Source organism: Mesoplodon mirus (genome assembly GCF_964341445.2).
Source record: "Mesoplodon mirus genome assembly, chromosome: 1".
Taxonomy (NCBI): Eukaryota; Metazoa; Chordata; class Mammalia; order Artiodactyla; family Ziphiidae; genus Mesoplodon; species Mesoplodon mirus.
In genome coordinates this window covers 86766350-86787709 of record NC_138976.1, presented here as the reverse complement: position 1 = coordinate 86787709, position 21360 = coordinate 86766350, and the positions used below count along the sequence as shown (strand labels likewise).

Here is a 21360-nt window from a genome sequence, read left to right as displayed (position 1 = left end):
ATCCTATGGCCTTGTTATTTAGTCACTGCTTGAAACAGACCAAACTTTTACCTTCAAGTACACCAGGGTTCTTGGTCAACAAGACTTGTCAGTCAACAACTATTTGCAGAACACACACAAGTACACAGAATTTTACAGTAATTGATATTTATACCTTCAACTCTCAAGGAACTCAAAGTCTAATTTGCCTTGCCTCCCTTATTAATCAGTCAAATACTTACTGAGCCCACACTGTGTTTGATGCAACAGGGAAGTTTAGGGTAGAGTGTGTAGAGAAGTTACAGAAGGAAGGGCCAAGAACATGATCTATCAGGTGGAAAGTGAAGGAAGGGTCAAGGTCAGGCATGTTTAACACTGTGGAGCCAGCAACATGGGGAACAAAGAAGACACACAGGAAACAACAGGGTGACAACTAAGTGCCTGAGTGTATAGCAGTGAATAAATAAGCAATGGGAGGTAAGTGAAGGGAGAGATCAGCACACGTCTTCATTCATTCATTGAACAAGCATAAATTGTGAGCACCAATCGTGAAGATGAAGCCAAAGAGCCAAGAGAACTGTGCACAGGGAGTAATAGAAAGGTGCACTGGATTAAAATGAATGATGAGGAATGACACATGGGGACAGGTTAGAACATACAAGAAGAGTTTGGAACAACTGATGTGTCTGTCTTGCCTTCATAGCTCTAGGGGGTCATGAAAACAGAGGCTCCAAATACCCAGCTTACAGGACAAGAAGCCAACTGAGCAAGCCACCTTTTCCAGAAACACAAATGAGCGTAAGACCACACTTCTTTCTTTTCAGCCTTTGAAGTTTGGCACGTCTTTTCCTAACATGCTCAAATTTTGAGCATCTAGGTTTGCACATAAGACGACTTCTTCTTTCCAAGGGAACAAAAAGAATTGCCTTGCAATCAGTAACAGATGTAGAGAAGACCTGACTGCTGGAGATGCCTCAGCAATTTGTATTTCCATATTAGAAGCTTGAGATTTTAAATTGAAAATACAAAACCCCACCTCATTACCTCTTCCCTTGTGCTAAGAGAAAATGGAAGATACTTTGCAAAAAACAAAAACCACCCCACAAGCCGCAGGAACTTGCCAACACTGTCTAGCACTGCTCAGAGTCCAAAGGGCCAGCGAGGGCCCAGATACACAGTGAGCACAAAGCACAGAGGCAGGTACTCACGGTTTTCCTCCTGGAATGCCTGTCAGGTTTGGAGGTATTGCTGGCACACGCATGTGATGGTGTGGGTCAAATCCAACCTAAAATTTTTCCCAAGCAAGACAACAAAAACAAACATGGTTACATCAACTCATTTCATCCTACTCAGTATCTTTCCAAATCCTAGGAGAAGAGATGCTTTAAAAATGTGATTTTAGACATAAATACACAAGTACTGATTGATGAAATGATAGGATGTTCATGATTTCATGGTAACATACTTGGGGGTGGAACAAACATGAAAAAAACAGTATTATTACTGAAGCTCATGATGGAAAATGAAGGGTTCACTATATTTACTATATTATTTACTCTACTTCTGTAGGTTTAAAAATTTCTTTTAAAAAAGGAACATAAGACAAAAGAATTCCCTCACCTTACAAAAGAAAATGAATCTCACAATATGATTACATGCAGTTTAATTTATAAATACACACAGGTCCCTCTATAAATCCCTCAAGTTTCATAAACTTCCTTAAAAAAAAAAAAACCCCTCTGCGCTCTGGAACACTTTTATGCTGTAAAAGCGCACAAACATACCACTGGCGATCTCCCGTAGGCCGCGGCTGCAGCTGCAGCAGCCGCGGCGGCGCTCATCTGCGGGGAGATGTTGTGCAGCCCTGCGTAGGCAGCTCCGGGGCTGGTCAGCTCCCCATTCATCCCAGCGTGTGGCACAATCCCAAAGGGGGTCGGATATGGACAAGGTACTGCCATTGGGGTCCTTAGGCTCGAGGCTACAGACCCAAATGGAAGGAAGGAGAAAAACCAATGATACACACGAGACAATAATGAAGTATAATGAATATCAGGAGCAACACATTCTTCTGTATGTTAAAAAGTAGGATCTATAGTTCAAATAAGCTTATTTTAATATTCTCAAAAGTCATTCAAGCCTTCATCAGGGTTCATGTCTTCCCCTTATTTTACTGAACACCTACTATGTGTCAGACATGGTAAGTGCCAGGCGCTTGATTTGGATTAAAGAACTTACAGCCAGTCAACGCTGGTCATTAGTACTCTTACTGTATTACACTCTTTAAATTGCTTTGATTTCTTTAAAAACAGGAAGCATAAATATGTAGAGAAACTTTTTTCTCACTAACCCAAGGGGTCGACTCCTGGCGGTTTTCCGGGGACAGGCCTCAATCCGGGAGTGGAATTACTGCCTGGGGTGGGTGCATCGCTTCGTGGAGTAGGGGTATTGGACTTCGACACAGGAGTGGTAGATTTTTCATTCTGACAAGAGATGTAATGGAATACACTGCTAGTTAGAACACAGTTTTAACAATTATGTTAAACATCTGAAAAGGTAGAGTAAAAGAAAAGGAAAAAGAAATGGAAAAGATTCTTTAGCATGGGCCTCTCTTTTCATTAGTTAAAAAGAGCTATCAAAGAAACAAAAAGTGTTTCCTGAGACCACAAAACCAATGTTCGAGAGGACATAAATCAAAGCTGAACTTGGGGCAGAGTAGACCATTTCCAGGAAACTGGTCTGAGTTAGACAGACGCTGACAAATCATGATGTCCCGATGTGACTGGCCACTTGCTGGCTCTGCTTTAATACTGAGCGGTTTGAGTTGGGTTCCTGATGGATTGTTTGTGCCACAAGAGGCTCCCCTGCTTAACAGGTCCCATTAAAAAAGATCCAGGCCTGAATCATCACAGAGATCAGCACAGAGGAGCTGCCATTACAAGGCCGGGAGGCCAAGAGAAAACAACAGAAAAAAACTTAATCCAGCCCTGTGCCAGACACATTCTCCAAAACTGCAGACAAACTGAGGAATTTTCTTCCCCTCAGCTGTGAATTCAAAAGGTTATTTGAAAACGGAATTCGTCTTTTTTTTTTTTTTTAAATGCTATGTTACAAGGACACAACTGGTGAGCAAAAAGGAAGGCACACTATATAAAAATGCAATTAACTACACAGCCACAGAGGAAGGGGGTATGGGGAGATTACCCTGACTTGCAAGCAGTTTTATTCGTGCATTTCTGATTTGTGGTGTGAGTCAAGGTAGACTTTTATAAATGACAGATTAACTTTTTAGACAGGAAGGGAAAATTACGGCAATCATATATAGCTTGGTAATTCCAACAAAGCTAGCAACAAAATCACATCCAAGCCCAAAACTAAATTTACCATAAACCATAGGTGACGAAACCATCTCTGCAACCTCAGTATATATTTCTTCATCTTCGCTGAGACTCGTTTCACTCAATTTCCTCATGTCCCTCCCCTATCCTTGCAAAAAGACTCACAAAACAAACATCCATCACCAACAAAGTCAGTGAACCCGCTCTGTTCCAAAAGTACTTTTGTCAATTCAACTTGAATACTGAACATACACATGTGCTTGGTGGTAAAAGTCTTATGGAAAAATGTGGAAAATACAAAATTTTAAAAATAATTTAACCTAACCATCTGGAAACGGGCAACGCTAAGAAAGATGGTGAGGAACTGCTTACAAGGCTAAGTTCTTTGGATTTGGAGGAAGGAGTACTGCTGGAGGATGCGATCGAGGCTGGACTGATGGGGGCATCTTTCTTGAGAAGGCGTGTCTTGTCCAGGCCATTCTCTCTTGGGGAATGTGCAGGGCTCCCTCGAGGTGAGGATGGATCCTACAAAGGAACATTAAGCGTTTCAAAGGCAGCACAGTGCATTCACAGTGCCAGAGCACTTGGTGTGGACGTTTCTAGCCAAAAGTCTTCAACAGCTTAGAAGCAAAAAATATTCTGGAATAGATCATAAGACTCATCAAATTGCTGAAGAAAATATTCAGTATAGAGGTCAATGAAAATACTACAAAATTTATAGTACTTATTTAAAACAGAAACAAAAATCAAAACTCTACAAATTTGCAGGTCACTTGCCAAGGTGTGTGCATTCATGGTGGTAACCACACATTTGCACTTCGCAGAGTAGAGTAGCAATAAAAAAGGATCAGTAATATAAAGTTTTCAGGTAAATAAAACGTGGGCCCCTTCGGAAATTAAGGAAACATTGTGGATACTAGTTGCTGGGACACTAATCATTGTTATAACTGGTTAAGAGCAGGAAGTCAAATAAGCCACAAACATACCTCATTGGAAACGTCAACCACCAAGTTGTCATCACTCTTCTCACCATCGCTGTCCTGCATTGACAATTGAGAAGCATTATCTCCTCCCCCAGCCAAAAGAAGAAGAAGAAGAAGAAGAAAAATGCAGCCAGATTTACCCTAGGTAAGTCCAGGGTCATCAACTCCTCACATTTTATAAAAATGAACTGCACCAAACAGTGCTAAACACTCTACAATGAACTGTGTTCTTTAATCTTCATGACAAAGTTATGAGGTAGGTGATAGGAAACAGGATGATTCCACTGTAGTTTAAAAAATTGAAGTTTATGGTTTATTACTCTAGTATCAGGTGCCAACTGGCAGGCCCACGCTACATAATCCAGCCTACAGAAGGGTGGGATTTGTTCTGTCAGTGTCTTTCAAAGACCGGATAAAGAGCCACACTTTTTAAATTGGGAGGTTTCACATGAAATTTCAAGTTCTCAGCTTCTTTCGAGGCCTGCAGTCTTGCAGGGCACCACCAGAGGAAGCGGGGTGCAGTCAGCCCGCCTCCACACCAGTGAGTCCCATCCCACGTGCTCCCTTCACTGTGTGATCTGAAGAACCAGCCACTGAAGGAAAATGAGCTTCAACTCATGCTAGGGACACATCTGGATGTTTCTGCAAGTTATATTCCACAAAACGTGCTACATTCCTCAGCACAGGAGGTCATCTAGACATTTTAACAGGTTGTCTGTGATTTTACCTTTTTCCTTAACATTTCTAGCTGGTCACAGAAAATTCGACCACCTTGAAATTTATGGAGGGAAGCAAATACATCTAATAGAAATAATATGGAACACAAGTCTTCTATCGGTTGCAGGATAAAGGACTGTTTTGCGGCTCACAGACACATGTGCACTCACTTGCAAACACACAGACCTTCAGCCAGCCACTTGAGACACAGTTAGAACTGCAATAATTATTTTTCTCTCCTAGGATGTTGTTATCTTGTGTTCTAGTTTTGGTTGGTAATAGTAAGAGGGTAAAAAGGCCGCTGATTAAAAAGCAAGGTAAACTGCCTCCCCCAAAGCAAAGGTGAGTGAACCTACATAACGAGCTGCAATCTCCTTTTCTTCAGTTTTCTGCTTTTTGCTATCAGAGGAGTAGTCTGTGGAGTTTCTGTGCTTCTCAGCACCTCGGAAACTGGCTGATGGGGATACCGAAGAGCTCTGGAATTAGAAAGGGAAGTGGGATTGAGAGATGATCAGCCATTCAACAATGTCATTTTTTTTTTTTTTTGCAGTACATGGGCCTCTCACTGTTGTGGCCTCTCCCGTTGTGGAGCACAGGCTCCGGACGCGCAGGCTCAGCGGCCATGGCTCACGGGTCCAGCCGCTCCGCGGCATGTGGGATCTTCCCGGACCGGGGCACAAACCCGCGTCCCCTGCGTCGGCAGGCAGACTCTCAACCACTGCGCCACCAGTAAAGCCCAACAATGTCATTTTTTTAATCACTTGAGACTATCTCCTTTTCATTCTTCAGTACACACTCACAGAGCTGTTAAGAGGAGACAGGAGAGAGAGGAGGAGGTGAAAGGAAGATGAGAACAAAGGTATAGAGAAAAAAGAAAAGGGGAAAAAGGAAAGAACAAGACAGAAGAAGGAGAGATGGGACAGAGGGATCAGAGGAATAAAAAGAGGAGGCAGGGAGCAGGTTAAACGCAAAGGGCAAAGGGGGTTTGGTCTGAAGGAGAAGTTTATATTTTATCGAGAGAGGAAGCAGATACAAGAGAAAGAGGAGAAAGAAAAGGCAGCCCCCCGCCCACCCTTAAGTTGCCAGCCGATGAGAAGCCAGTATTTCAAGCCTCTATAGAGAAACTGAATAAATTAGAGTCCACCTTGAGAGATAATTACTAATTCTTCAGTGAAAAAAGAGAGGCACTCCTTGGGGATTTAAGCACCCAAATATGGTGACACAAAGGTCATACTTACAGAATTTTGCTTTAGTCCCACAACTTAAGGGCCTGGGAGATGCAGAGTGGCAGGTAAAACAACAACAACATGACAACAACAAAACCACACCTACAAAAATGCACTTTATTATTTTTCTGACTCCTAGAGTTTCCATGATCTGCTCTTTTCTTTAACCTCTGGAAATCCAGGAACCCCATTAGGACCAGGGAATAGAAAGATGGTCCCTCCCTCTTGGAATCACAGTTGGGGGTGATCTGTTTGGGCTCAGGCCATGTCTGTCATCTCTGCTCTTCCAAAGAGCTCTCAGCTGGAGGAGTACCACACAGAGAAAACAAACACCAGTGACAGAGAAATTCTCTGAAGCACAGAGAATGAGTCTGCCATCGAGGTCAGGCGGTTACTGGGCACACTGAGGTGATATGACAGCTTAAAACCATAGATGAAGAAGAGAGCACTGATGGAAACTGTCACTACCTTCAAGGATTGGCTAGTGACTCAGTTCCACACAGACCAAGGAGAAGCTCTAAACTAAAGGGGAGGTATACAGAGAGGGTGCAGGGCTGACCTGTTGAGGGTGAACTGAAGGCCTGAAGAGCCAAGTTCTTCAGGGGGGCTCTGGGGCAGCACTCCCGAGTACTAGAGTAACCCAGGTGGGGTGGGAAAGGGCTGACCTCGGAGGGCAGAGGCAAGGAAACTTGGAGATATGGGGGAAAAGTTCTAGGAAGAACAAAGAATCACCACCAGAATCTCTGCCTGGCATCCAAATCAATTCAGAAAACTGTTCAGTAAAGCTTTTCCTCATTTATAACTTTACTCGTCTTATATAAAATGTACTCCTTGTACTTTTTTTTCTTTACCTTATTAGTCTGTTAGCAATAATTAACAGTCTTCTTTCCACCCATGTTGGTATAGCTACCAAAAGATCACCCCCTAGTGGTCAGCTGTGGTGATGGCAACTCCTCCACTAGCTCCAAAGGCAGGGGTGCAGGGTGGGAGTTTGGAGGAGGAGGAAGACTGAGAAGGATCAGTGAGTCCCCACTGATAGAGGCTGGAAAACCCCAAACCCTTCCTTCCTGTATCAGTCCCTTAAATGTAGGCACCAAGCCCTCTAACCATCCCTACTCAAACATACACTCTTATGTTTGATGGCAGAAAAGATGGCAGGCATTATTCATTAAGGCTGAAGACTGAAGCAAAGCACTAGAAGCCAAACAATTTTAAAAAGTGGATTGACTGCTTCTTGACTTTCATATATGTCCGCTGAGTTCCAATCCTCATTCCCAAGCCATACGACTTGATTCAATGCTTCTGCTTTGCTTTCCTACCATGACCCAATGCAATCAGGTTTTTACAACCATTACCTCTTTGAAATCATGCACACAAACACCATCTGTGAGCTACTACCTAACATATTTAATGCCAGAGCCTGTATCTAGTTTCTCCCCTCTCCAGTCTATCCTCCACATTTCTGGGATTCATTTCCCAGAGATTCTCACCCTTCCTTAAAAATGACAAATGGTGTCCCATCGTCCATAGGAAAAAAAGACCAAACTTCTGAGTACAGCTGTTTTCCAAAGCCCTCCACTCCCTGCCCCAATCCAGGGCCTGGGCCTTGTCTCAGAGCTCTGGGCTTGTTGCTCCCTGGTGCACCATCTATTTTCATTGCATTGGCAGCCTTTTCTCCTGGCTTTCAAGAATGCCCTTTCCCTCAGTATCTTCCTTTTGAAATCCTCCCTCACCATTCTTAAGAACCAGCTCTAAACGTCACTGTTCAAAGCTCTCTGACACTGTCAGGCAGAATTAACCACTCTTTGTTCCCTTAACATTTTGTTCACCCAATGAGTGGAGCACTCCCCATCAACTGATAGCTGTTTGTTTACAATTACAAGGTGCTTCCCACTCCAGGCTGTGGGTTCCTGCGGCCGGGGGCACCCACCCAGCACAGTGAGTGACACAGAACTGCCAATAATTTTTTTCAAGCTTAAATGACTGAACAACCCCTCGGGCACTCCTCAATCTTTACAAAATTCATGTGATACATTCCTTTTCAGAGGGCCTCTTGGCCAAACAAATCCACAGGAAACCGTTCACTAGAGTAGGATCTGAGGCGTGGCATTCCTTGGATCTGGCAACTTGGCAGCTCTGCCCGGTTCTTCACCTTAATCCTCCACCTACTTCCACATGCCTTCATTCCTACTACTGTGATATTTTACAAAAAGAAGGTGTGTACATGTGTATGATTACTGATACTACACACTTAACGTTATTTTCACTCTGTCAAAAAGGAAAACTGATTTTTTAACATCTTTATTGGAGTATAATATTGCTTTACAATGTTGTGTTAGTTTCTGCTGTATAACAAAGTGAATCAGCTATACATATACATACATCCCCATATCCCCTCCCTCTTGCGTCTCCCTCCCCCACCCCTCTAGGTGGTCACAAAGCACCGAGCTGATCTCCCTGTGCTGCTATGCAGCTGCTTCCCACTAGCTATTTTACATTTGGTAGTGTGTATATGTCAACAGGGAAGGGTAAGCTGGGACGAAATCAGGAAAACTGATTTTTAAGCGATGACAAAATACTTTCTTAAAACTTAATACTGAATGATAACGCTTATTAATTGGCACGCATGTACAAAGAGCATTTTTTTTTTTAAGCCGGCTGTTTCAGGCACTTTGGACAGTATTTTATTTGTGAATTTTACTGCAGAACAGAGTTGCATGTTGGAGTTTCCTGGTAGAATGATTAAGTAGTTAATTATCGCTAGCATTTAAAGGTTAAGCTGCACAATAGGCACTGGGGCAATCAGCAATGTTCTAATAACATAATTGCTCTAGAATCAAATTGGACTTGGCACGGACTCTCATCATGAATCTTACAAGTCCATCATTCTGCCACTGGAAGCCCATTTGGATCTTTGCTAGACATGTAAACAGTAGGAATTAAATACTGATAAAGACAAAGTCACGCTTTTGCAAGAAAAGCTTATTTTTATTTCTCTATTGTTATTTTAAAAGCTTAGCTAGGTTAGATATTTCCCTAACTTATTACATAAGAAACTTACTGGAGCTGCATTATTACTCCTTAGAAATCTACAAACTTAGAAACATTAAACATAAATCTTTCTTATTACAGTTTGATCATGTGAATATACTAGCAAATTGATTATGAAAGAAGAGTCACAATCAGAAAGTGGTGGCCGATGTGGAAAGGGCAAAACACCTTAAACGTGAAATGTTAGTAAAAACCTCTCAAAAATAAAGTAATAACCTAGAATTTAAAAAAATTATGTATTTTTAAAAAATAAACACATATTGGGATATTGAAAAAACAAGGTAGATGTCTAATAAAAGATAAATAGGAGGGGAAACAGAGCGAAATGAATCTTATATGGAAATCCTAATTGCTTTGGTAATAAAAGATAAGCTTTAAAGTCAGTTAATTCCTAACATTATAAATCATGTTATCTCAAAATGAGAAAAATTCTAGATCCTAGTTTGAAATCCAACCTGGACTTTACTAAGGCTACTGATAAAGTCAGCTGCAAAGCTGCGACTCTAACAGTAATTCATTCAGTACAGGAATTGGTTCGGGTCAGGGACACTCAGGGGGAGTTTGTTTATGGTGGTGGAGGTGGGGAGGATGGAGAAGGCAGGCTTAAAGCCCTGTAAGACCCTTTACTGATGTCACACCCAAAGCCCTCCAGCAATCTAAACGGGTGACCCCACCGTCCCCTTTGCTGTGACTCCTCTGCCACCTCAAGATCAAAGATGACCAGGTATGAGAAAGAGCTCCATAAAGCATTCTCCCGCCCCAAAAGAGGCAGTGAGTGCTGTTACAATCAGCTAATTATAATAACAGGTAGCACAGACCGTACTAGCAGGCAAGAGCATCCCTCTGGAGTCCAGACTGCCTGGGTTAAAAATCTTCCACTTAATATCCCTGTAGCCTTGAGGATGTTGCTCAGTCTCAATCAGTCTGGAGTCTGGAGTCAACAGCACCCCACCCACTCCGTCAACCAGGCTGCTCTGAGGGCTAAGTGAAAGAAGCCACATAAAGTAGAAGGCACAGCCCTTGGTAAATAACTGAGCCCCAGCAATAGCAACTCAGCACTGTGACTGTGTGCTGCACACTATTTACTTACGGAGCTAGTGTGGATCTTCTATTTTAAGCCTCACCTAAGGACTATTCTAGGTGTTTGGGTAGCACTGTCCCTCAGCATAGATATGCAGATAATCCATAATAATGGTTCCAACAGGCTGCTATTACCAAAACACATCTCCTTTCAACAATTACAATAAGGTTTTGGTTCAATACTGCAGGCAAGACTATAAATACCACCTCCACGCTGGACTTTCTAATTTGATTTCAAATGCACATCAAACTAACTCTGCTTTCCACTGGCACAGGTGCAGTGCTCAGATGTCCCTGCCCACTTACAAGATCCCAACCGGCAAGAATATGCTATAAAGGTCGAGTGGACAACCATGATCAAGAACTCTAAAACTCATTGCTCATCAGCTGCGGCCTTCAGACACCCCATCTACCTGGCACCAAAGGGTAAATCCACTTTCAAACAGATAAAGAGGGTAATTACAGGGCAGAGGGCACCACGAAAATCTGGCCAGGGTGACTGCAAGTTCCGGACTGTCCCCACTTTACACCTGTTGTCCAGGTCTCTTCACTCTCAAAACCAGCCCACTTTAGAAGATGAATATACTGCTACTCTTAACTGTAGTTCTTTCAGTACAGGAATTAGTTTGGGTCAGGGACAATTCAGGGGGAGTTTGTTTATGGCCGTTGGGGCAGGCCCAAGAGCCCTGTAGACTCTTTTATTGATGCCATAATCAAAGTCCTCAATCATCATTTCCTCTGCGAAAGAGTGATATCTAGAAGAGAAATGGATATTGGTGATTTTCTTGAATACAGAAAGGCCAAGGTACTGCTGGAGATCAGCCAGGGACACAGCCCACCCCTCCTTCCAAGCAGAGGGCCCTCAGGAGGAGCCCTAGCATCCTGAGTCACCCGGACTCAATTACAGTCATTAGTCCTCAGGGCATTTCACGGTTGTAAAACGCTTTCAACACGTTCTGAAGGAAAGGTAATACTGTGAATAAACTTCTATACGAAACTAAACATACCATATCCCAGAGCATTTCTGATTAAGGTTTTATTGTATAGCATTACATAAAATGTTTATATTCCTGTTCACAGAGCTCTTTTTATAATAAAGCATTTTAACATTTATTATCTCATTTATAAGGAAATAACCAGGAGAGATGGAGAAAATAATCCTCAACTGGGGAAAATTAAGTATAAAAACTTTAAAATGAAAATTATTTGGTCAAAATGCACACGTCTTACATACTGACTCATAACACATGCAAATTTATGTAAATTAGCTTAAAATTTATAGCATGCTGGTGGTGAAAAGCCTGAATATGGTAGGGCTCTGAGCCAGTCACCAGTTGTCAGTTTACTGCTCATTACAGTAAGACTTTTTTTTTTAAAATAACCTGCTTGATTAAGGAAGTCATTAAAAACACAATCTGTATATAATCCTCACAGAACTTGCTTTTTTCAAATTAACATAAATCAAAATTCACCTTCAAAAATGACTGGGACTTTCTGAAGACCTGCCCTTGATAAAACAATATTTAATATCATCTCCATATAAAGTAATGAGTCTGTTCTTAATAAATGTTTCACCTTCTATAACATTTTGTGAACAACATGTTCTTTAAAATGGTCTGTTGTCGTCTTTGTCTTACTGCTTCTCTCTGGGTAAGAAAAACTCAGTTCAAGATAAATTTCTTTTGCAGATAGTAATCAAAATTCTATCAAACCAGAGGAATGATTAAGGAGAGAGGAAGTATCTACAATGGTCATGCTATGGGTACCCGAGTCAAACAGCTACGGGTTCGAGACCAGTCTGTACCATCTGCTGTGTGACCTTGGACAAGTTAATGAACCTCTCCAAGCTTCCATTTCTCCAGTGGGTATCGAGGACAACAGGAGTACTTCCTTAGAAGGTGGCTGTGAGGATTAGAGGAGAGTGCGTGTTGTGAAGAACAGTCTAGAGCGTCATGAAGAGCTATACCTCTTTGGCTAATGTGGAAAACACGACATAATCTCAGTCCACTTATGGATAAGTACCCACTAAGTATACAAAGATGAATGAAATACACCCCTTGCCCTCCAGTAGGGCTCCATGAGTTAAATATACTTAGAATACACAAAAGTCCTACTTATTTTTTTCCTTCATGCAGTATCTACAGCACTTCAATATTTAGTCATTCATGTTTTGCTTCCAAGGCTTCAGTGCTATCTATTACTTGGTCAGGAAAAAAATGCCATAATAATTTATCAGGTATCAATAAAATTGATTTTAAATTAGAACATTATCTTAATGTCCTCTTGAGGTTTCCTGACTGTTACTTCCTCTTCCTGGGATAAAGCTGTTGGCTCCACCCCAGAAATTTCATTAAATACAGCTCCTTTAGCTGGCAAGCTAAGCTGCTGGAGCATGATGCTTGACACTAAAGGTACAGGTTTGCTTCTTATATAGGCACCTGAGTTTCCTCTCTTGACAGCCACTGTCTGCATGTGGTCCAAAGTGTGGGTCACATGAGGGACCAACTGGGGGGATGAGGGGGCCAAGTACATCCCATGACCACTGATGGAGACAGCCCAAAGCACAGGCTGAATTAATCAAGTAGCCTCACTCCTGATCATCAGAGATGACACAGTATGAACAGTCTCCCAGAAACTGTAATAAAAGTTACCAAGTGCACACAAATGTTGCACAGAAGTCACATCTTTTAAACTGTCTAATCACCCCAAAGTCACTTCATGCCCTTCAGTCCAATGAAGGTCCTCAAAAGTTTGCAAGACCTAACATTCCTATGTGCATTTGTCCTCCACCCAGAATTTCCTTCCCCTCATTTCTACAGATTCTATAAATCTTATATGCAGACACTATGTAAATTATAGTCACATGCACCGGCCACCTTCTTCTGAGATTTTTTTTTTCAGTATAGTACCTATAAAATATATCCTAAATCATTCATTCTCCTAATGCCTTATAATCAATGTTACTAAGACTTACTGACACATCAGATGTGGTACACTGAGGCTGACTGCCCTAAAAACAAATGGGGGTGAAGTGGCTGGCAAAATTTTCCTTCCTGCATTTTCTGGGAAGGGTGAATTGGCTTTAGACTCATTCTTGTACCGTGATCTGTTCTTGAATCAAAATATCAACATACTTCTAACAGCTGCTTGGAAAGAAGCTGAAGTAGGTGCTCAGAGAAAAAAGTGACTCAGCTTTAAGACTTGGCAAGCTGTATCTTAAATGGACCAGAACCCTCATTTTAGTAACTATTAAAATTTATTGGAAAAGAAAATCTTTTCGTGTTGCTTTTTTTTCCCAGTAAACTGTTTTAATCTATTTGAAACGCTAAACATTTTTTTCCCCAAGAGTGTTAACTCCACAGAGCCTCATATATATTCTTATGCATTATGTATGCAAGTATACTCTATACAATATCAAAGGGTAATCCAGCAGGAACAGAGAAGGAAACAACAGTGTACCAATTTAAAGGTAGGCTTCCTAACATTTTTAATGTCGCTAATCAGAAATGCAAACTCTAGGTCTTCTTCATACCACCTCAAAAGGGCAAAACAGTTTTCAGTGTTCACTTAGCCAATTTGGTTACTGTCATTCATTAAAATATCAAAGTGAATTGTATTCTAGAACAGAACTGACAAACTGAAATATAATGTGAGCCATATATGTACTTAAAATTTTTCTAGTAGCCAGATTTTTACAAAATTTAAAGGAAACAGGTAAAGTGAATTTAAATTGTATACTAATTTAACCCAATGTATCAAAAAGTATAGTGTCAATGTATAATCAATATCGAAATTACTAATGAAACATTTTATTTTTTTTCATTTTTATTTTTAAGTACTGAGTCTTTAAAATCTGGTTTGCCTTTTACACTCACAGCACATCTCAATTTGGACTGGCTGCGTTTCTGGTGCTCAATAACCACATGTGGTGTCTGGCTACCATATTAGATGACACAGGTCTAAAGTTTCTTGAAGTCACAATAGGAACCAACAGGAATTCACACAAGCATCTGACACTTTACAGACACTGTCTACCTTCTCTAATCCGGTTGAAAGTCTCTTTCTCAGAGTGCTGGGCACCCCCTACTCTTTCATCCCTCGGTGCAGGCTTCTGCCAAGAACGCCTTTCCCTAGCCTCTGAGCTGCCAGCATCTTTTCACCTTTTATTCCTCAACTGCTTAAATGCCACCTTCCCAGAAAGATCTTGTCAGTGATGCTATCCAAGGTGACCCCTCCCGGAAACCCCTCCCATAGTCCCCTGTTTCCTTCCTTCCTAGCATTTCTATCACGGCCACTATTTTGATTATTTGCCAGTCTCTTCTACTTGACTAGAAATTCTACGAAGACTTGGGTCTGCTGTCTCAGTTAAGGGTTGCTGTATAAATGAATGAATACAAAACTTGATCTGCTCATGTATCAACACTCGTGTATACGTCTTACCTGTTCCCATAACGTTTTTACTAACTAGAGAGTAGAGATTATACACTCCTAAAGGGCGTATGCCCTTGGGCTAAGTATTTCTTTGTGTTCTCAGCCCTCCATATGATGACCACCATGGTCAGAAGAACAGCTGGAGTTGGGGGTGGGAGGCCTGGTGCAGGCACATCCAAAGGAGGGAAGGAGGGGGGCAGCCCTCAGAAGTGGTAATTTGGAAAGTGATGTAGTGACAAGACAATTTTCAGGACAATGTTAAAAAGACAGCAAGAGGGGGCTTCTCTGGTGGCGCAGTGGTTGAGAGTCCACCTGCCGATGCAGGGGACACGGGTTCGTGTCCCGGTCTGGGAGGGTCCCACATGCCGTGGAGCGGCTGGGCCCGTGAGCCATGGCCGCTGAGCCTGCGCATCCCGAGCCTGTGCTCCGCAACGGGAGAGGCCACAGCGGTGAGAGGCCCGCGTACCGCAAAAAAAAAAAAAAAAAAAAAAAAAAAGACAGCAAGAGGAAGCAGAGTAAAAAATACAACGGAAACAAAAATCACAATGGTGCCAGGCAGAGAATATGGTCAAAGGTGGTGCCTTTTCCCTGTTTGCTCCCCAACCAATCAAGGGCACAGGCCCCCTCCCCCAAGGTCAGCACCAGGCTTGACCTCTGGGTGGGCAAGCAAGAAATATTTGTTGTTGTAAATGTATCAAGGCCGCCAATTTTTCTTATTCTAAAAGAGATACATCTTCAGCATAAGGGAGACGTTTTTCAACTGGCTCCCCTCTTCCTCGGCTCTCATCGTGTACTCAGCAGCTGTCTGCAGCCAGGGAGAAACAAATCTTAACTCAAGTCTGACCACTGAAATGGCAGGACCTAAATGAACCCTGCCTCACAGACCCACCAGTGAAGATTGCAGGCGTCAGCAGTTCTTTTTGCGGCCACTCATTCAGAGAACAGTGATCCCTGGGGATCTCCTTGAAATGTTTATCTCCCAAGGAGGTTATGGTCAAGGAAAAAAATCCTTAGCACTCCCATTTTTTTTTTTTTCCAGAGAGGAAGTCACCACACACAGGTGATGAAAGAAAAAGCCAAATATAGGGCAGACAGATAGCATACTTGTTTTTTTAAAAAAGAGCTTTACCATTGGTTGATTTTTCTCTTCTTTTTTTTTTTTTTTGCGGTACGCGGGCCTCTCACTGTCGTGGCCTCTCCCGTTGCGGAGCACAGGCTCCGGACGCGCAGGCTCAGCGGCCATGGCTCACGGGCCCAGCCGCTCCGCGGCATGTGGGATCCTCCCGGACCGGGGCACAAACCCGTGTCCTCTGCATCGGCAGGTGGACTCTCAACCTCTGCGCCACCAGGGAAGCCCCACTGGTTGATTTTTAAATCAAAGATAACTATCTCGAGTTTTATGTAAATTTTTAGTACATAAAGCAACGTAAAGCATATTATTATCAGTCAGTTTAAGAAAGTGACTTCAGTATACTGAGGACTAAAAACAAATGAGACACAGATACTCAGAGACACAATTTCAAATCTGTCCAAAGAAGTGATTTCAAGCAGCGGCTTTTATTTGACAACTAGGTCTAAAGATGCAAGGGTTGATCAAATATGTAAAATACTGGAAGAACAAGCATGAGCTAAGCTGAGACTACTCTAGGCTAAACAGGAAAACAGCATTCCACTCACTGGGGCTGAGATGTTGAAAGGGGGTTCAGGTCACAGTCTAATCCCACCCTGTCCCCCATCTCAAATGATCAGAGGTCAGGGACCTAAATTACAAGGCAACTACAGAAAAGGTCGCAGAGCTCTGCTTGCCGCCCCTGACAACTGTGCGTGCTGCCCTGCGCTCTGCTCCTGCCGACCTTGCTTCCCTCCTGTCCTCCTCCCTCCCTGACCACCCAGCCCTGCCCCACCAGCAGTATCTCCATCAATACTGTCTTCCCCGTCACACTACGGGCTAAAGAGGTTGTTGACCCTTATTCTAACATGTCCTTTTAGGTTAATTACTTTTGTATACTCGGTGTACCCAGTGACATTTAATCACTACAGCGCTACTTGGGTAAACAGAACTGAATGGAGCCAATTGCAATTTGGCATCGAGCTAAATGCTGTGGTAATAGCCGCATGCTGAATACCAGAAGAAAATCTTCTCCCTCATCACCCTGAGAAATGAGGGGAATACCATTCCATCAAGCACTACTGTATTAAAAAGGAAGAACCCTAGAGCTCAGTAGTATGCTTTTGCTATTTAATACTAGATATGGCTTGAAAGGATCCTGCACTTTGCGATGTAAGGACACTACAGAAAAGTTTTTGCTGAATGAATGAATGAAGATCAAAATAACTCAAAGCGTAGGTATGACTTTTGTGGTATGAGTGTCTCCCCTCTGACAGCCTCTCTCTTCACAAGTGTACACACACAAGCACACAAAGTCCATCTCGGGACAGTCCTCTGCTAACAGCCAGCACTCTGTCATCCTGCTAGTCTTTTGGTTTGTAAGCATCCAGGGCACAGGAATCTAGATGCAGAAGATCCCACAATCTAGTGTGTACAAGAAAGCATCCAGGAGCAGGGGATTAATCAAAGGTCACGGCACAGACCTCTGAGCCACTGAGAAGCTTTGCTCAAACACACAGCCATGAGCCTCCTTCCAGTGGGAAGGGACAGTGGGGCAGAGCCAGCCAGACCCCACTGGAAGCAGAAGTGCTTTCAACACCAGCTGGTGGAATGAGGCTTTACTCCTGTCAGAAGGGCTAAACAAAGCCTTCGCAAGCAGGGCCTGGTGTTGCGACTCCGTTGCAATCCTATGACTTGAGCTGACTGGCTACTCTGTGTTGGCTGTTCTAGATACTGGGGACACGAGGGGAATAAGGCACCGTTTTGCAGTGCAGTGGAGTCTGGAGGGAAGGGGTGGGGGGATGAACTAACCACAGGCTGCACAGTGACAGTGCTCTGCTTCCAAGTCTCAGCTCCAGCACACACATATCCAACACACGTGTGCTTCCAGCACCGTAACCCCTCCAGGTCTCAATCTTCATGCCTGGAAAACGGCGACAAGGGTATCTGTCCCACAGGATTGTAACAGAGATTAGATGAGCTAACTAGGAGAAGTGGCAGCTATATACTGCCGTTTCTTTCACACTTATTTCTGGAATCTGCCCTAGAGGGCGAAGGCCAAGCCTTTATCAGCAACCCAATCCAGGCAAGTCTCCTCTTGCCTTCCTTTGAAAGAGGGTCATGGGCAGTTAGTTTCTCAAGCCTCAGATTCTGGGGAAAAGCCACCCTATTTGTCCGGATTCAAACGTTTCAGACAGCCCATTCTCCAGTCTGGGCACCTACCTGCCCCCTTGGCTTGGTGCCCTCTTCAGATGTTCTACTCTTTTTCCTTATTTGTAGAATTCATGCCAAAGGTGTCAACATGGCCTTGAGTCAGGGTAACAGAGTGAAGACTAGACTTGCACAGCAACTTCACTGGAACGTCACAAACGACTCTACAGTGAGTGAGGTGTGAGGACTAACGGGGTGGTGGGAACACAACACAAACCCCCCAGTTAATAACAGAATACCATCAGCTACTGACTCGAGTACCAACTAGGTGCCAGGTACTCTGCTGGGCCCTACGGCAGAGACTTGGATCGCAACAGAAAGTGAGGATGAGGACCCTATCCTCAGAGAGCACTCTTTCCAAGTAAGGGACATAAAATAAAGTAAATTAAGTTATTATTAAGAAATTAATAAATCAATAATATAATAAGTGCAAATGGCAACATGCTACAAAGGAGATAAACTGGATGTTAAGACTAATGACAGGGTGCTCAGGGACAGACTTCAAAGAGAGGACACTCAGGCCGACATGGGAACTGGAGCCCACCACGTGAACAGCCAGGAGCACACTGCTGCAGACAAAGAGAAGAGCACATGTACAGGCCCGGAGAAGGAACAGAAGGGCTGGGTGTCTGCTGGAGAGGGAGCGCGTGAAGGGGCCATGCTGGGAGGAGGGAGGGCCAGGCTGTGCGGGCCCAGCAGGCCATGGTGAAGTCTGTGTTTTATTCTAAGTGCCCTTGAAGGGGAGTAATGAGATGGCACACACGTTCTAAAAATTGTTCAGGAGATCCTTGAAAAGTTCTGTGTTAGAGGGGGTCAGAGTCAGAGTTAAGACTTTTAAAAGCACTTAAGAGCAGAGAAGATTATGTTGCCTACTTCCACCCTTGGTAATTAAAAATGAAAACAATACTAAGTGTACAATATAAACCTTACGTGAATGCTAAATTTAAAAGAGCTAAATTCTGAATCAGATCATCAAAGCTGAGCTTTCATCATTTTTGGTGTCTTTGTTTTACTAGTGTTGTTAGTATGGGCTTAAGGGAGCCTGCCAACTAGCAGAGCTTTGGAGGGGAAACAGTGGTCCAGGGGGAGATGCTGGTGGCTCGGACTGGAGGGAGTGCTGGAGAAGGGAAAGAGGACGGATTTCAGAGAGGTGTACAGGTATAACCCAGTGTCTTACTTCATATTAACATATACGTGTGTATATGTGTGTGTGTGCATGCACATGCAAATAAGGATGCATGTATTCCTGAGTGTATGTAGGTACAGATGCATGTATATAATTAGAATGGAATCAAGTTTGTCAACATACTGGTGTCGTCTTTATGCATCTGCAATCTGATCTAAGTTTGTCCTGGAAAAAGAAAGGTGTAAGTCTTAGGTATCCCACAAGAATGCTCCTAACCTTAAGGGGGCTCATGGGACCGCGTGGCACATGTGAACAGCATCTTCCAGACTTATCACGGAATGGGGGGGGGAGAGGGTTGGAAACAACTAATCTCATCAACCAGAACTAAATTCCTATAAGGTGGCATATCAGATATTTAAGACAGATGCTAAAGAATAAATGCTGAACAGAATCCAACAGCACATTAAGAGGATCATACACCATGATCAAGTGGGGTTTATCCCAGGAATGCAAGGATTCTTCAATATACGCAAATCAATCAATGTGATACACCATATTAACAAACTGAAGGAGAAAAACCATATGGCCATCTCAATAGATGCAGAGAAAGCTTTCAACAAAATTCAACACCCATTTATGATAAAAAACCCTCCAGAAAGTAGGCATAGAGGGAACTTTCCTCAACATAATAAAGGCCATATATGACAAACCCACAGCCAACATCGTCCTCAATGGTGAAAAACTGAAAGCATTTCCACTAAGATCAGGAACAAGACAAGGCTGCCCACTCTCACCACTCTTATTCAACATAATTTTGAAAGTTTCAGCCACAGCAATCAGAGAAGAAAAGGAAATAAAAGGAATCCAAACTGGAAAAGAAGAAGTAAAGCTGTCACTGTTTGCAGATGACGTGATACTATACATAGAGAATCCTAAAGATGCTACCAGAAAACTACTAGAGCTAATCAATGAATTTCGTAAAGTAGCAGGATACAAAATTAATGTACAGAAATCTCTGGCATTCCTATACACTAATGATGAAAAATCTGAAAGTGAAGTCAAGAAAACACTTCCATTTACCATTGCAACAAAAAGAATAAAATATCTAGGAATAAACCTACCTAAGGAGACAAAAGACCTGTATGCAGAAAATTATAAGACACTGATGAAAGAAATTAAAGATGATACAAATAGATGGAGAGATGTATCATGTTCTTGGATTGGAAGAATCAACATTGTGAAAATGACTCTACTACCCAAAGCAATCTACAGATTCAGTGTGATCCCTATCAAACTACTACTGGCATTTTTCACAGAACTAGAACAAAAAATTTCACAATTTGTATGGAAACACAAAAGACCCCGAATAGCCAAAGCAATATTGAGAATGAAAAACGGAGTTGGAGGAATCAGGCTCCCTGACTTCAGACTATACTACAGAGCTACAGTAATCAAGACAGTATGGTACTGGCACAAAAACAGAAATATAGATCAATGGAACAGGATAGAAAGCCCAGAGATAAACCCGTGCACATATGGTCACCTTATCTTTGATAAAGGAGGCAGGAATGTACAGTGGAGAAAGGACAGCCTCTTCAATAAGTGGTGCTGGGAAAACTGGACAGGTACATGTAAAAGTATGAGATTAGAACACTCCCTAACACCATACACAAAAATAAGCTCAAAATGGATTAAAGACCTAAATGTAAGGCCAGAAACTATCAAACTCTTAGAGGAAAACATAGGCAGAACACTCTATGACATAAACCACAGCAAGATCCTTTTTGACCCACCTCCACTCTATGACATAAATCACAGCACGATCCTTTTTGACCCACCTCCTAGAGAAATGGAAATAAAAACAAAAATAAACAAATGGGACCTAATGAAACTTCAAAGCTTTTGCACAGCAAAGGAAACCATAAACAAGACGAACAGACAACCCTCAGAATGCGAAAAAATATTTGCAAATGAATCAATTGACAAAGGATTAATCTCCAAAATTTACAAGCAGCTCATGCAGCTCAATAACAAAAAAACAAACAACCCAATCCAAAAATGGGCAGAAGACCTTAATAGACATTTCTCCAAAGAAGATATACAGAGTGCCAAC

At 42.5% G+C, this 21360-nt stretch overlaps 1 protein-coding gene across 9 annotated transcripts in view; it reads right to left on the bottom strand.

The window, feature by feature from the left end:
• The window catches only part of TLE4 (TLE family member 4, transcriptional corepressor), a 153255-nt gene that overhangs the window by 21653 nt on the left and 110242 nt on the right, over positions 1-21360 (bottom strand). For all 9 annotated transcript variants that reach the window (XM_082620073.1, XM_082620074.1, XM_082620080.1 and 6 more), the window contains 6 exons: positions 5371-5490; positions 4301-4354; positions 3687-3839; positions 2327-2459; positions 1764-1957; positions 1188-1264 (listed from right to left, as the gene is read on the bottom strand). In XM_082620073.1, the coding sequence (XP_082476199.1) occupies positions 1188-1264; positions 1764-1957; positions 2327-2459; positions 3687-3839; positions 4301-4354; positions 5371-5490 (731 nt within the window). The remainder of the gene's footprint in view (positions 1-1187; positions 1265-1763; positions 1958-2326; positions 2460-3686; positions 3840-4300; positions 4355-5370; positions 5491-21360) is intronic.